The following is a 10,835-nucleotide window of genomic DNA, read 5'->3' as shown; positions in this document are numbered from 1 at the left end:
AGGACTTTGCCCTCTGCCCAGAGAGGCTGTGGCAGCCCTGTCCTTGGAAGTGTCCAAGGCCGGGTCGGATGGGGCTTGGAGCAACCTGGGCTAGTGGAAGGTGTCTCTGCCCATGGCAGGGGGTGGGACTGGGTGACCTTTAAGGTCCCTCCAACCCAAAGCATTCTGAGATTCTATGAACCTGTTCTGGGAAATGTTACCACCCACAGCTGTCCCATTTCTCCCAAAAGAAAGGCTGTTCCCATCTGGATAAGCTCTTTCCTGCAGTGTCAAGACATGATTCAGTAGGACACATGGACCTGAGGCCAGTGAAGGTGGCTTTGCCCAAGGGCCTAATAAGATGGGCAAACCAAACTCCCGTGGTGGTGGCTGTGGCGTGGGGGGGATCCTGCACTACTCTGGCTTTGAGGTCTTTCATGGTGTCACTAATGGTGACTGTAAGCACAGAGTCAACCAAACCCACACGTACCAGCAGCAGAAGTGGCACTGAATTACAAGCACAGCTTTATCTCCTCCAGCCATTTGTTTCCAGAAGCAGCTGGTGGCAGGAGGACAAGGCTGGAAAGCAGTGTTCTCCACCCTCCGGTTATCCCAGGAATTCCAAAGGGCAGGTTCCCCAGAGATGACTCCACACAGCTAAATTTGTGGTTTGCAGCTTCCATGACAGCCCCTTCTCTCTGTCAGCAGACAGTCCTTAAAGAGAATCCTACTGGTATTCCAGACACCTGCCTGCTGTTATATATGGAGGGAAATGCAGGGAAGGAGCACGGGAACCCCTCACCTTGTGCACCAATACCAGACGGGATTGACTCCTGAAACCAAGAAAACTTGCCTTTAGCAGGACCTGAGGGGCAGGTTCACACCTAGAGCTGTGTCCTGATACGACATTCCCTTTCCCTCCAACTCCCAGAGCACGTCTGGGAGTCACTGCTGCTACACAAGACATTCAGCTGTAAGAGTCTTTCTTGTAAACCTTCCACCCAGCCAGTTGTGCTCTGTCTCTGTCCAACCTTGAAGATCTTTGCATCCTCCCTGTATATTTAACCGTGTTATTTCTATTCCTATTTATAACAAAATCATAGAATTGTTTCATGGTTGGGGTTGGAAGGGACCTTAAAGACCACCTAGTTCCAATCCTACGTGAATAATTCCTAAATAAACATCCCTAAATAAAAACCCTAAAAAAGTTATCTCCACTGATCAAGTTCCTGTGTTTACTTTTGTCTGATGGGGTAACTACTGCCCAGGTGCTACTTGGGGTTCAGTTGTGTAAATTATATGGACAAGGAGATGATAAACCTGGTAGTAAACTTGGCCCAAGGAAACTAAATGTGGAGAAAACAGATACTTTCAACCCAGGAAAGGACCTGTGTATTGAGCCTGTGTAAGGCTGCACTTCAGATCCTGACCCCCCCATGCTGACCTAGGACAAGGCTGTTCCTGAGGTGCCACGGGGCACAGCCAAGGCCCCTTCTCCAGCTGTACCTGTTGCACAGGTGGGAGAATGAGGCTGAGGTCTGGCACTACCCTGGCTCTAGGAAAAGGAATTCCACCCTCTCCCTGCTGAGGCTGCACCTCTTTCCCTGGGCTGGCACAGCATGGTGCCCATCCACTAAGCCAGACCAAGGAAAACCTGTTTGGGCTACAGGAAATGGGGTCAGTTTTTACCAGTCAAACTATATTTTAAAAACTTAATAATGTAAACAAAATAGTGTTGGAGGTTTTTTTTAACAGAGTCAAGTGAGGAAAGCCAAGAGGCTGAAGATCTTGCTGGTATCCTGCTGGTATCACTGTGTTTCATATTGGATTTTTTCCCATCCCTGAATTTTGATATTCTCACAACTGGCATTGATTTGGGTGAGCATTAATTTCTGCTCCCAAAAGCAGGAAAATCAGAAGCATTTTTGCACCACCAAAGTGTTGGTACCAAAATTGCAGACCTCACACAGAGCAAACCACAGTGACTAAAGGCTCTAAAATGTAAAGTAAACTTTATTATCCTTGAACCACAAAATAGATTTCTTTGGTTGTACAAATTTCACTAGTTACAGTCTTGATGCGCTAATTTTCCCTTGGAGTCTCTCGGGAGAGAACGGGAAAGAACCCAGAGCCTGGCACCAGGTACCGCACAGGGAAAGGAGAGAAGAATCACAAGTTAGTCACCAAAACCCAGCCAGGATTGTTTCCAAAACTGCTGTTGTTAAAAAGCAAATGCTAAAATTAGATTTAAAAAGGAAAAGCTCAAATTGCTGATGATGGAAGCAGCCATGGCTGCAGTGAGAGATTATCAGAGTTCCCCCTTCACAGATCTGTAAAATCAAAGCATACGGTGCCAGTTAAAACGATCCACTGGATTTTGGCATGAAGGGAGAGGCTCAACAGAAAAACTGCATCCAGTTCTTTCCTTCAGCAAATGTACAAGCAGATGTGCCTGTCGCTGCCCAGCCACTGTCAGGCTCAAGGTCCAACCCTGGTCTTGCTGGGGAGTCAGAGAGCACCAATGGATGGGGAATGGGGTCGGGCCAAGCTCGGACCTTCCTCCCAGTTAGAGGCAGTGAAAAAAAAAAAAAAGAAAAGGGCTGTTTCCCCTCAGTAGTGGCAGCAGAGGTTGATGGCAGAGCTGGGAGCAGCAGCTGTGACCTCCACATCTGCAGAGCTCACGTGATACAGAACCTGCTCGCAGCCCTCGTTCCACACGTGGAAACCAGAACTCACACCCAGGACTCGCACCCCCGCTCATTTCTCATTTTCCTTTTTCCCTCTTGCATGGGCAAACATTCATTGTCCCTGTTCTCCACGGAAAGGGGCCTGAAGCCAACAGGCTGGCAAAGTGGAACTGTGTGGTTATTGCAAGGCACAGGCCAGCCCCGTCCTGCTCCGTGGTGCTCCTGGTGCTCCCTGCCAGCCCCGGGCCAGGCACCCTGTGACGCTCCACTCCACCTCGCGGCCAGCCATGGACACTGCGGACTCCCCACCACATTTCCTACCTGTAAGACCCCGTAATTCCCAACTTGACCCCAGCAACGCCACGTCCTACCCATTCCCAGTTTCTGAATCCTACCCACTAAGGTACTGCTGTCACACCTCCCACCTCTGCCACCGTGTCCTACCCCAACTATCCTGCTCCCCATTGCTGTCACACCCCCCCTAAACCCCTGCTACAGCTGTTGGCTCCGTCCCATTCCTGCCCCAGTCCACCAGTTCAGCCCCAGTGCTACAGAAGACAGAGCCTGGCCTCCTCTGACACTTGTGTGCTCGTGGAGCTGCTCACACCACGTGTGACACAGCGACGTGTCCATCCAGGGAAGGACCTGTCCCCAGGACTGCACAGAGTCCCAGCAGGAGCAGTGTCCTACCAGGACAGAGGCAGGTGGCACAGAGCTGGCCCAGGCTTTGGCATGTTCCTTGAGCACAGAGTGTCAGTGGCAGAGGGAGGCACTTTGCTGGAATTCTGCAGGTTTTTTTTCCTTTGTATTTCCTTTTTTTTTTGCCTCCAAGCTTCCCATTCCCACACGGTCCCAAAGGGAAGTGAGGTGACACAGTGCAGGAGGTGGGAGGAGATGCTTTTTGGCAAAAAACTGAAAATTAAACAGGAGTAAAGGCAGGCTGGACCTTCCTCCTGATTCCCACCAGAGGAAAAGCTCCTTTTAACCACTACAAAAACCAAGTTGAGGCAGTAACAGCTGGAGCCCAACACACTCTCACACTCCTACATTCTCCCTGTCCTACCCTTCCCCACACACAATATTTACAGGCTAACGAGCTGCCCACTGTCCTGCCCACCCCTCCTCTCCATCTCCAGCAGTCAGTCCGGTGCTGCCCCGGTTTCGGGACGTGCCCAGTGCGCTGTCGGGTGAGAAGCGAGGGTGGTTCACAGCCTCGGAGGAGTCAGTTGGCCACAGAGCTCCCGGGGTGTCAGGTCCCATCCAGTCTGGCAGGGTGGCAGCCCGGGGCTGTCCCTGGAGCACGGGGAGCTCGGAAGGGCTGTGCCGGGCTCGTCCATCGCCCGGGGTGTCGGGTCACCTACGTGGGGACAGCGGTCTCCAGACTGCGCCGGCTGTGCCGGAGCTTGCGCTTGCTGCTGTACAGGGCCATGTCCTCCAGGGCTGAGGGAGTTGGTGCTGATGGATCCCGTGTTCCTAACGTGTCCTCTTCCTCTGGCTGCCCATCCTGCTCCCGGGGAACTGCAAAGACAAGAGATGTTTAGGTTTGAGGAGAAAGCATGGGGTTAAAATAGATAAGATATTGGGAAGGAATCCTTCCCTGGGAGGGTGGGGAGGCCCTGGCACAGGCTGCCCAGAGAAGCTGTGGCTGCCCCACCCCTGGAAGTGACCAAGGCCAGGCTGGACAGGGCTTGGAGCAACCTGGGATAGTGGAAGGTGTCTCAGCTCAGGGAAGGGGGTGGGACTGGGTGATCTGTAAAGTCCTTTCCCAACCAGACCATCCTGTGGTTCTGTCAGTGCTCAGCTGGCACAGTTAATGCAGATGTTTAGGGTATCACAGGATCACAAACTGCTTTGGGTGGGAAGGGACCTTAAAGCTCATCTCATTCTACCCCCTGCCATGGGCAGGGACACCTTCCACTAGACCAGGCTGCTCCACATCCCATCCAGCCCAGCCTTGGGCACTTCCAGGGAGTGTTCCAGGGTTATTTCCAGGTGCTAGATTCGGGACAGCACTGACATCTCAGTGACTCACAGTAACCTCGTGCCCAGAACTTTCTGGTATAGGTCATGTAGTGACCACTGTGGATCCTGGGAAGAAAGTCCCATGAGTAAGAAGACACCTGCCTTTAACACCCGCCATTCACTGGAAGATGACTGGAAGAGCCAAGCCTTAGGAAAAATTGAGTGTCCTGAAAGGCTTCTGCTGTCCAGACCATGGAGCTGCCCCGACCCAGGTCTGCAGGGGGTGAGTGAGTCCCTCTGTCAGTGAGGGAGGAGCATCTTTAGTCACAGACTGGCCCAGATGGTCAGGAGGGCTTTAAACTTACTGGTGTCACAGAGATATGGTGGGATGGTTCCTGGGACTGGAGCACTGGAGGCTCTTAGGGACAGACAGGCAGGGGAGATGAAGTGGGGGTCACACTCTATGTCAGTGCTCAGGTGGATGCTGGAACTGCACCTGGTGAGGGGTGAGAAGCCAACCAGAGCTCATGGGTCAGGATTGAAGGGACAGGTGACATTCCTGACCAAGAAGACTGAGTGGATGAGGCCTCCATAGACAGATGGGAGCAGCCTCATATTAACAAGCCCTGGTCCTTATGGGGAACTTCAACTAGACTGGGACAACCCAGCAGGGCACAGACAATCCATGAGCTTCAAGTGCAAATGGGCTCCTGGGAAGCCCCTCTAAAGCCTTTGGATGCAGCAGAGAACTTTAAATAGAGAAATCCATGAAGATATATCAGATAAAAGGCTCAGTCTGCTGAGCTGTGCCCAGAGTCTGACCCTCTGCTCCAGAGCCAGGCCAGTCAGTGGGGAGCCCCTCCTCTTTGTCCTGGCACTCCAGGCCCATGTCCAAAGTCCCTCTCCAGCTTTCTTGGATCCCCTTTATGCACTGGAAGAGGCTCTAAGGTCTCCTCAGAGCCTTCTTTTCTCCACAGTGACCACTTCCAGCTCTCCCAGCCTGTCCAACCCCTTGACAGGACACTGGGGTTGGGAAGCAGGTGACTGATTCCCAGACAAGACAAACAGATATAAAAGGAAGTCATGGGCACATGCAGGAAAAATCCAGCCTGGGTGGGTGGGTGGAGAAGAAAATCCTGTGGTTTAGAGGGAAGTCAGTTCTTTCAGACCCCCCAAGGCTGGAACTGGCCAAAAGAACCCCCAAACATGCAGGTTTAGTGATCCCCACGCAGCACACTGAGCTTTAAAAACCCTTGGATTGTTCCCCGGGCAAAGCTCTACTGAGAACAAGCTGCCATGGGGCAGCTTTGGAGGGCAAATAAGTGGTGAAACCATGGGAAAAGGGCAGGAAGGGGCTACCTGATAGCACAACACCCAGCAGCCAGGACCCCACCAGAGTCAGTATCTGGCAATCAATGAGGAGGAGAAGGAGTGATGAAGGCTGTGCTGGGAGAAACTTGTGATGCCACCAAGCTGTATCAGGGAGTCAAATGAAGCTCAGCTATAAATTAAAAAGTGCATCATGATCCATGGAGTTCAGGGGGAAATGATGTGGAAGGGGAAATTTCCTGCAAATGTGAATAGATTCAGGAAAGAAAGAACTCTAAAGTCAAAGCCTCTGGCTTAGAAAGTGCAAACCCACCGATCACTGCAGCCTGGAGCAGGTCTGGAAAGAACCACTTCCTGCTTTTCTTCTTTTATGTCCTTTTCTGGCATTCCCAGTGGCTCCCACTGGACCCCAGATCTGCTACAGGATCAGGCAGAGCCTTGTGCTGACTCAGTAAGTTCAGTTTTACAGTACTGGATGATATTTAAACTCAATAAAAGGAACAGAATCCTAACTGCATAAAAAAATGCACTATCCTTAAATGAGATGATGGTTCTCCAGGCACTGGGAGAGCTTTCTGTAGACACTGGCAAAGTTTAAGACTTGCTATGAGTCAAAAAGCCATAATTCCATGATCAAGAACAATTCTGATTTATGTTGGCTGGGATGCTGCACTGCCTAGAAGAGTGAGATGGGGTGGGGAGATTTAAAGAAAACCAGGAGAGCTTTGTCCCATCCCAAGAGTTTACTTGCATCCTCCCCTGCCATCCTTGCCAGCTGAGTTGGGAAAACTTGCATTTGTTTGGTGCCTCACACATATCACAGGTGACTTAAATATTGCTTAAGGACTAAGGACCAGGTTAAAAAACTCTCAGTGAGCACCACACTCTTTTCTTCCTGGCTTTCACCCTGTTTGAGGGCCCAACAGAGCAGTGTCAGGCAACAGTGAGGTCTGAAGGCCCTGAGCAATGCCTGGTATTTTCCAAACCTACCATGAGCTCCCAGTTCCCTGCACTGACTGAATGGACAACCTCAAGAGAATAATCCAGGGCTGAGAGGATGAGACTGAGGGATGGAGAACAGCTGCTGTTCTCAGGAAAGTAAGTTTTTGTTAAGTCCTGCAGCAGAACCTTCTTCTGGAAACAGCCCAGCCATAGGTCAGCTGTCCAGGGTGCAGCCTGTACTCAGAAGGAATTGTCAAGATAGAAGAAACTGTTTCTTGTGCCAAATAAAGGGGGAAAATCTGCAGAACAGGTAGAAGCAAAACTGTTGGAGAAACAGGAGAGCTCCTATGGAGCAGGCAGGCTCTGCTGAGCTCCACAGGGCTGCTACAGCCCCTGGAATGAACCGGGGGACAGTCTGACCTGTCCTTACAGCTGAGGACAGACAGACACAGCCCAGCTGGACAGCCTGCAGGTACAGCTGCAGAGCTTTAACTCCTGAGTCTGAGGTGACTGTGCCACAGACCCACAGGTGTAACGTGGAGCCCCCGAGGTACTGGAGCAGCAAGCACTCCAGTCTGCACCAGGACGGATTCACCTCCACGATTCCCTCTCCAGCAGAAGGGGCACGAGGCAGCCCCTGAACAATGGACATCATTCACCTCCAGCAGGTGCCAGAGCCCAAAACTTCCCTGCCACATCCTACTACCACTCTACTCCAGGACACAAATCTGGAGCAAACCAGGCATGCTTGTTACACACCATGCTGGGCAAATTAGTCATCACTAAAGCACAATGCAAATATCCTACCCAAAATGAATGTGGTGAGTGTGGAGTTCTCATTCTAGAACAGACAAAACAGGACATTGTGTCAAGCAGAAGAAGGTGAAGTCTTCTGGGTGGTCCCACAAGCAAAGGGGAACCCTCTAGAACCGAGTAGTACAGAGACAACTCCTCTGGCCATGGGCTTACCTGAATTATTTCGGTCCTCGACGTATCTGAGGTCATCAGCTGCATCAGGCGACTGGAAGAGAACAGCAAACGTGACCATCCACCCCTGTAACACCTCTGCCAGGTAATTCCCACCTCCAGCCTTCCAACACCCTGTGGAGAACCTGCTGCCCACAGAGGTGCTGGTGCTGCCAAAGCTGGGCACGGCCCTCAGAGAGGGCTCCTGATTCCAAATGAACCCCCTGTGCTCCTGATTCCAAATGAACCCCCTGTGCTCCTGATTCCAAATGAACCCCCTGTGCTCCTGATTCCAAATGAACCCCTTGTGCTCCTGATTCCAAATGAACCCCCTGTGCTCCTGATTCCAAATGAACCCCTTGTGCTCCTGATTCCAAATGAACCCCTTGTGCTCCTGATTCCAAATGAACCCTGCTGCCTGACCTGTGATTAGGGAGAAGAGGGAGTGACACAGAAGACAGAAAATATAAAGAATGGACAAAAAGGCTTTAAGCTGAAAGAGGGGAGATTTATATTGGATATGAGGGAGAAATCCTTCCCTGTGAGGGTGGAGAGGCCCTGGCACAGGTTGCCCTGAGAAGCTGTGGCTGCCCCAGAAGTGTTCCAGGCCAGATTGGACAGGGCTTGGAGCAGCCTGGGCTAATGTGAGGTGTCCCTGCCTATGGCAGGGGGGTGGAATGAGAAGAGCTTTAAAGTCCCTCCAAACCCAAAACATTCTGGGATTCTGTGAACTCCTGCACTGCTGAGAGAGGCCCACAGGCACTGCTTGAGGATTTGGAGGTGCAGCCTCCTTTGGAGGCACCTTCTCAGCTGTATGAAGACCCACTGCTGCACTTGGGGTAATTCATGTGGTCTGGAGCTGCCACAGGGTTCGAGCAGCCAGTCCTCCAACTTGCCTGGCACAGACCCTGGAGAAGGGCACATCCCAAAGGAAGGAACTCTGAGGAAAAGATGAGTGTCTTCCAAGGGCTGAGCAATACCACCAGAGAGAGGTGCCAGTGAGGAACAGACATCAAATAATGTAAAACTGGCTGAGAATTCTCAAATCACACCCCTGCTGGAGCCAGCCTGACTTTGGAACAACAATCTTTGTGCCCCAGGGCAAGCTGAAGCCCAAGTGGCAGTGCTTGCTGGCTCTCCACACACAAGTATCTGCTTCACTGTCTATATAAAGCTAAAAACCACCTAAAAACATTTAGACACAGGGTATCTGCTCAAATCAGGTGTCACAAATGCCATCAGTGACTGACTGACACAGGCAATTACAGCTTCCAGCACTGGGCGAGTGGTTCCAGCTGGGATTCTGTGAAAAGCAGCTTAAATGAGCTCATTCTAGGAAGGAGAAGCACCTCACCATGGTGCTCACTGGGTGTTCCCTCCACAGCTCACTGACAGCAGAACATGAGGACTGACACCTTGCTGCTTCCTGGGCAGGATGCCAGACACATCCAGCTGGAATTTCACATCTGCTCCAATTTGCCTTCTGGTGGCAATAATTTTATAGCTTTTTCTTCCCTTTTAGTTCTCACTTTTCACTTAAAAATATTTCAGGACCCATTCAGGTGAAGATGCAGCTGCTTTATAGCTGCAAAGCTTTTGTCATTCATTTTAAAACCATCTAGACCAACTTTTTTCCAATTCCACTTGTCTGAAGCCTCCAATAAACCCTCAGATTTTACCAAGGCTGGTGTCACTGCCCCCACACAGGCAGAGCCTCTGCAAGGGGTTTCTCCAAAGCCCTCAGACTCAACTGTTCCATCAAACCAAGCCCTAACCAATCTAAAGGTGGCTCAGCATGCAGTTTATACCTGGATTTCGTAAACAGGTTTGGAGGAAGGAATAGCAGCAAATTCCCGGTAGTCAAACTTCTTTTCAGACATGGACTAGAAGGGACAGCAGAAGGGAAGAAACAGAGAAGAAAGTAAGGGGAGAGAAATGAAGGGAGAAGCAGCAGCAAGCTGAGCAATCTATGCAGAGATCCCAGCAGAAGCAGAAGGATCCTCAGGGAGAGCCAGGAGCACCTGGGGAGAGCCTGGAACACGGGGGATCCCTGGGACACTGCCTTTGGAGCTGCTCCATTGTCAGGACAGGGGTTCCAAGTCACAGAGGAAACCTCACATGCTCCAGTGAAATGCTCATGCACATCAAGTCAGGTAGGAAACCCATTTTCATTGGGAAATTCATGGTAGAATTCCTGATAGCTGGAGCACAGTCAGGGTTCCAGTCCAGGGCTAGGTTATGGTGTGATCTGGCAGGAGCAGGTCCCCTCTGTGCAGCTGCTCCCAGGCTTTCCCTGGTCTGTCTCACTGATTCTGACAGTTCTGTGCAGCAATGTCCCCTGGCATCTACACAGGGTTAGGAAAAGGAAAATGCAGGTCTGTAAGGTCTGTTTTATGCTGTTGAAGAAACACGGGGCAAAGTCCCTGAAGTGAAAGGCTTTCTGGACCTGGAAAAGTAGTTCTGAACATGGGGAAAGGCCTTCTGAAAAGGGGAAAAGCTTTTGGACCGTGGTGAAAGGCTTTCTGAAACCAAGGAAGGGCTTTCTGAGCATGAGGAAAGGCTTTCTGAACCCAGGGAAAGGCTTTCTGACTATGGTGAAAAGCTTTCTGAACATGGAGGTGAAGAACAAAGGAACAGATGACATAATACAATGGGGAAGGAGAAAGCAGATGTTACATGGGAGCTGCAACAAAGGTGGTGCCTCTAGCCAGGGGTACAGCTCCACCCTGCACCCTCCTCAGCATTCCTTGTACCATGCAGGACTGGCTCAAGGGGGAACCCGCAGCCCAAGGCACAGCTCACACTCAGCTGAATAATCAGGAAATCCCAGGATTTAGGTAAGGTGAGGTGACAAAAGCAAGCAGAAGGACGTCATACCAGCCTTCCCGGGGAGGTGACGTTCCTGGGGCTGCAATCTGCAAGAGGTGACAGAAAAGCACAGTCAGTGACCAGCAGTGTGACATCCAACCC

At 51.2% G+C, this 10,835-nt stretch overlaps 1 protein-coding gene across 25 annotated transcripts in view; it reads right to left on the bottom strand.

Annotated features, from left to right (window-relative positions):
* Nucleotides 1-1,974: 1,974 nt before the first annotated feature.
* The window catches only part of SCRIB (scribble planar cell polarity protein), a 104,489-nt gene continuing 95,628 nt past the window's right edge, over nucleotides 1,975-10,835 (bottom strand). For 23 of the 25 annotated variants that reach the window (XM_064677224.1, XM_064675899.1, XM_064676526.1 and 20 more), the window contains 4 exons: nucleotides 10,743-10,780; nucleotides 9,674-9,748; nucleotides 7,869-7,920; nucleotides 1,975-4,184 (listed from right to left, as the gene is read on the bottom strand). In XM_064677224.1, the coding sequence (XP_064533294.1) occupies nucleotides 4,024-4,184; nucleotides 7,869-7,920; nucleotides 9,674-9,748; nucleotides 10,743-10,780 (326 nt within the window). In that variant the 3' untranslated portion in view covers nucleotides 1,975-4,023. The remainder of the gene's footprint in view (nucleotides 4,185-7,868; nucleotides 7,921-9,673; nucleotides 9,749-10,742; nucleotides 10,781-10,835) is intronic. The other 2 variants (XM_064675576.1, XM_064676613.1) reach the window with 1 other exon arrangement.

The sequence above is a fragment of the Pseudopipra pipra genome, chromosome 1, assembly GCF_036250125.1.
Source record: "Pseudopipra pipra isolate bDixPip1 chromosome 1, bDixPip1.hap1, whole genome shotgun sequence".
In the NCBI taxonomy this organism is placed as follows: Eukaryota; Metazoa; Chordata; class Aves; order Passeriformes; family Pipridae; genus Pseudopipra; species Pseudopipra pipra.
The sequence above is the reverse complement of the archived record's forward strand: the minus strand, read 5'-3'. Positions and strand labels throughout refer to the sequence as shown.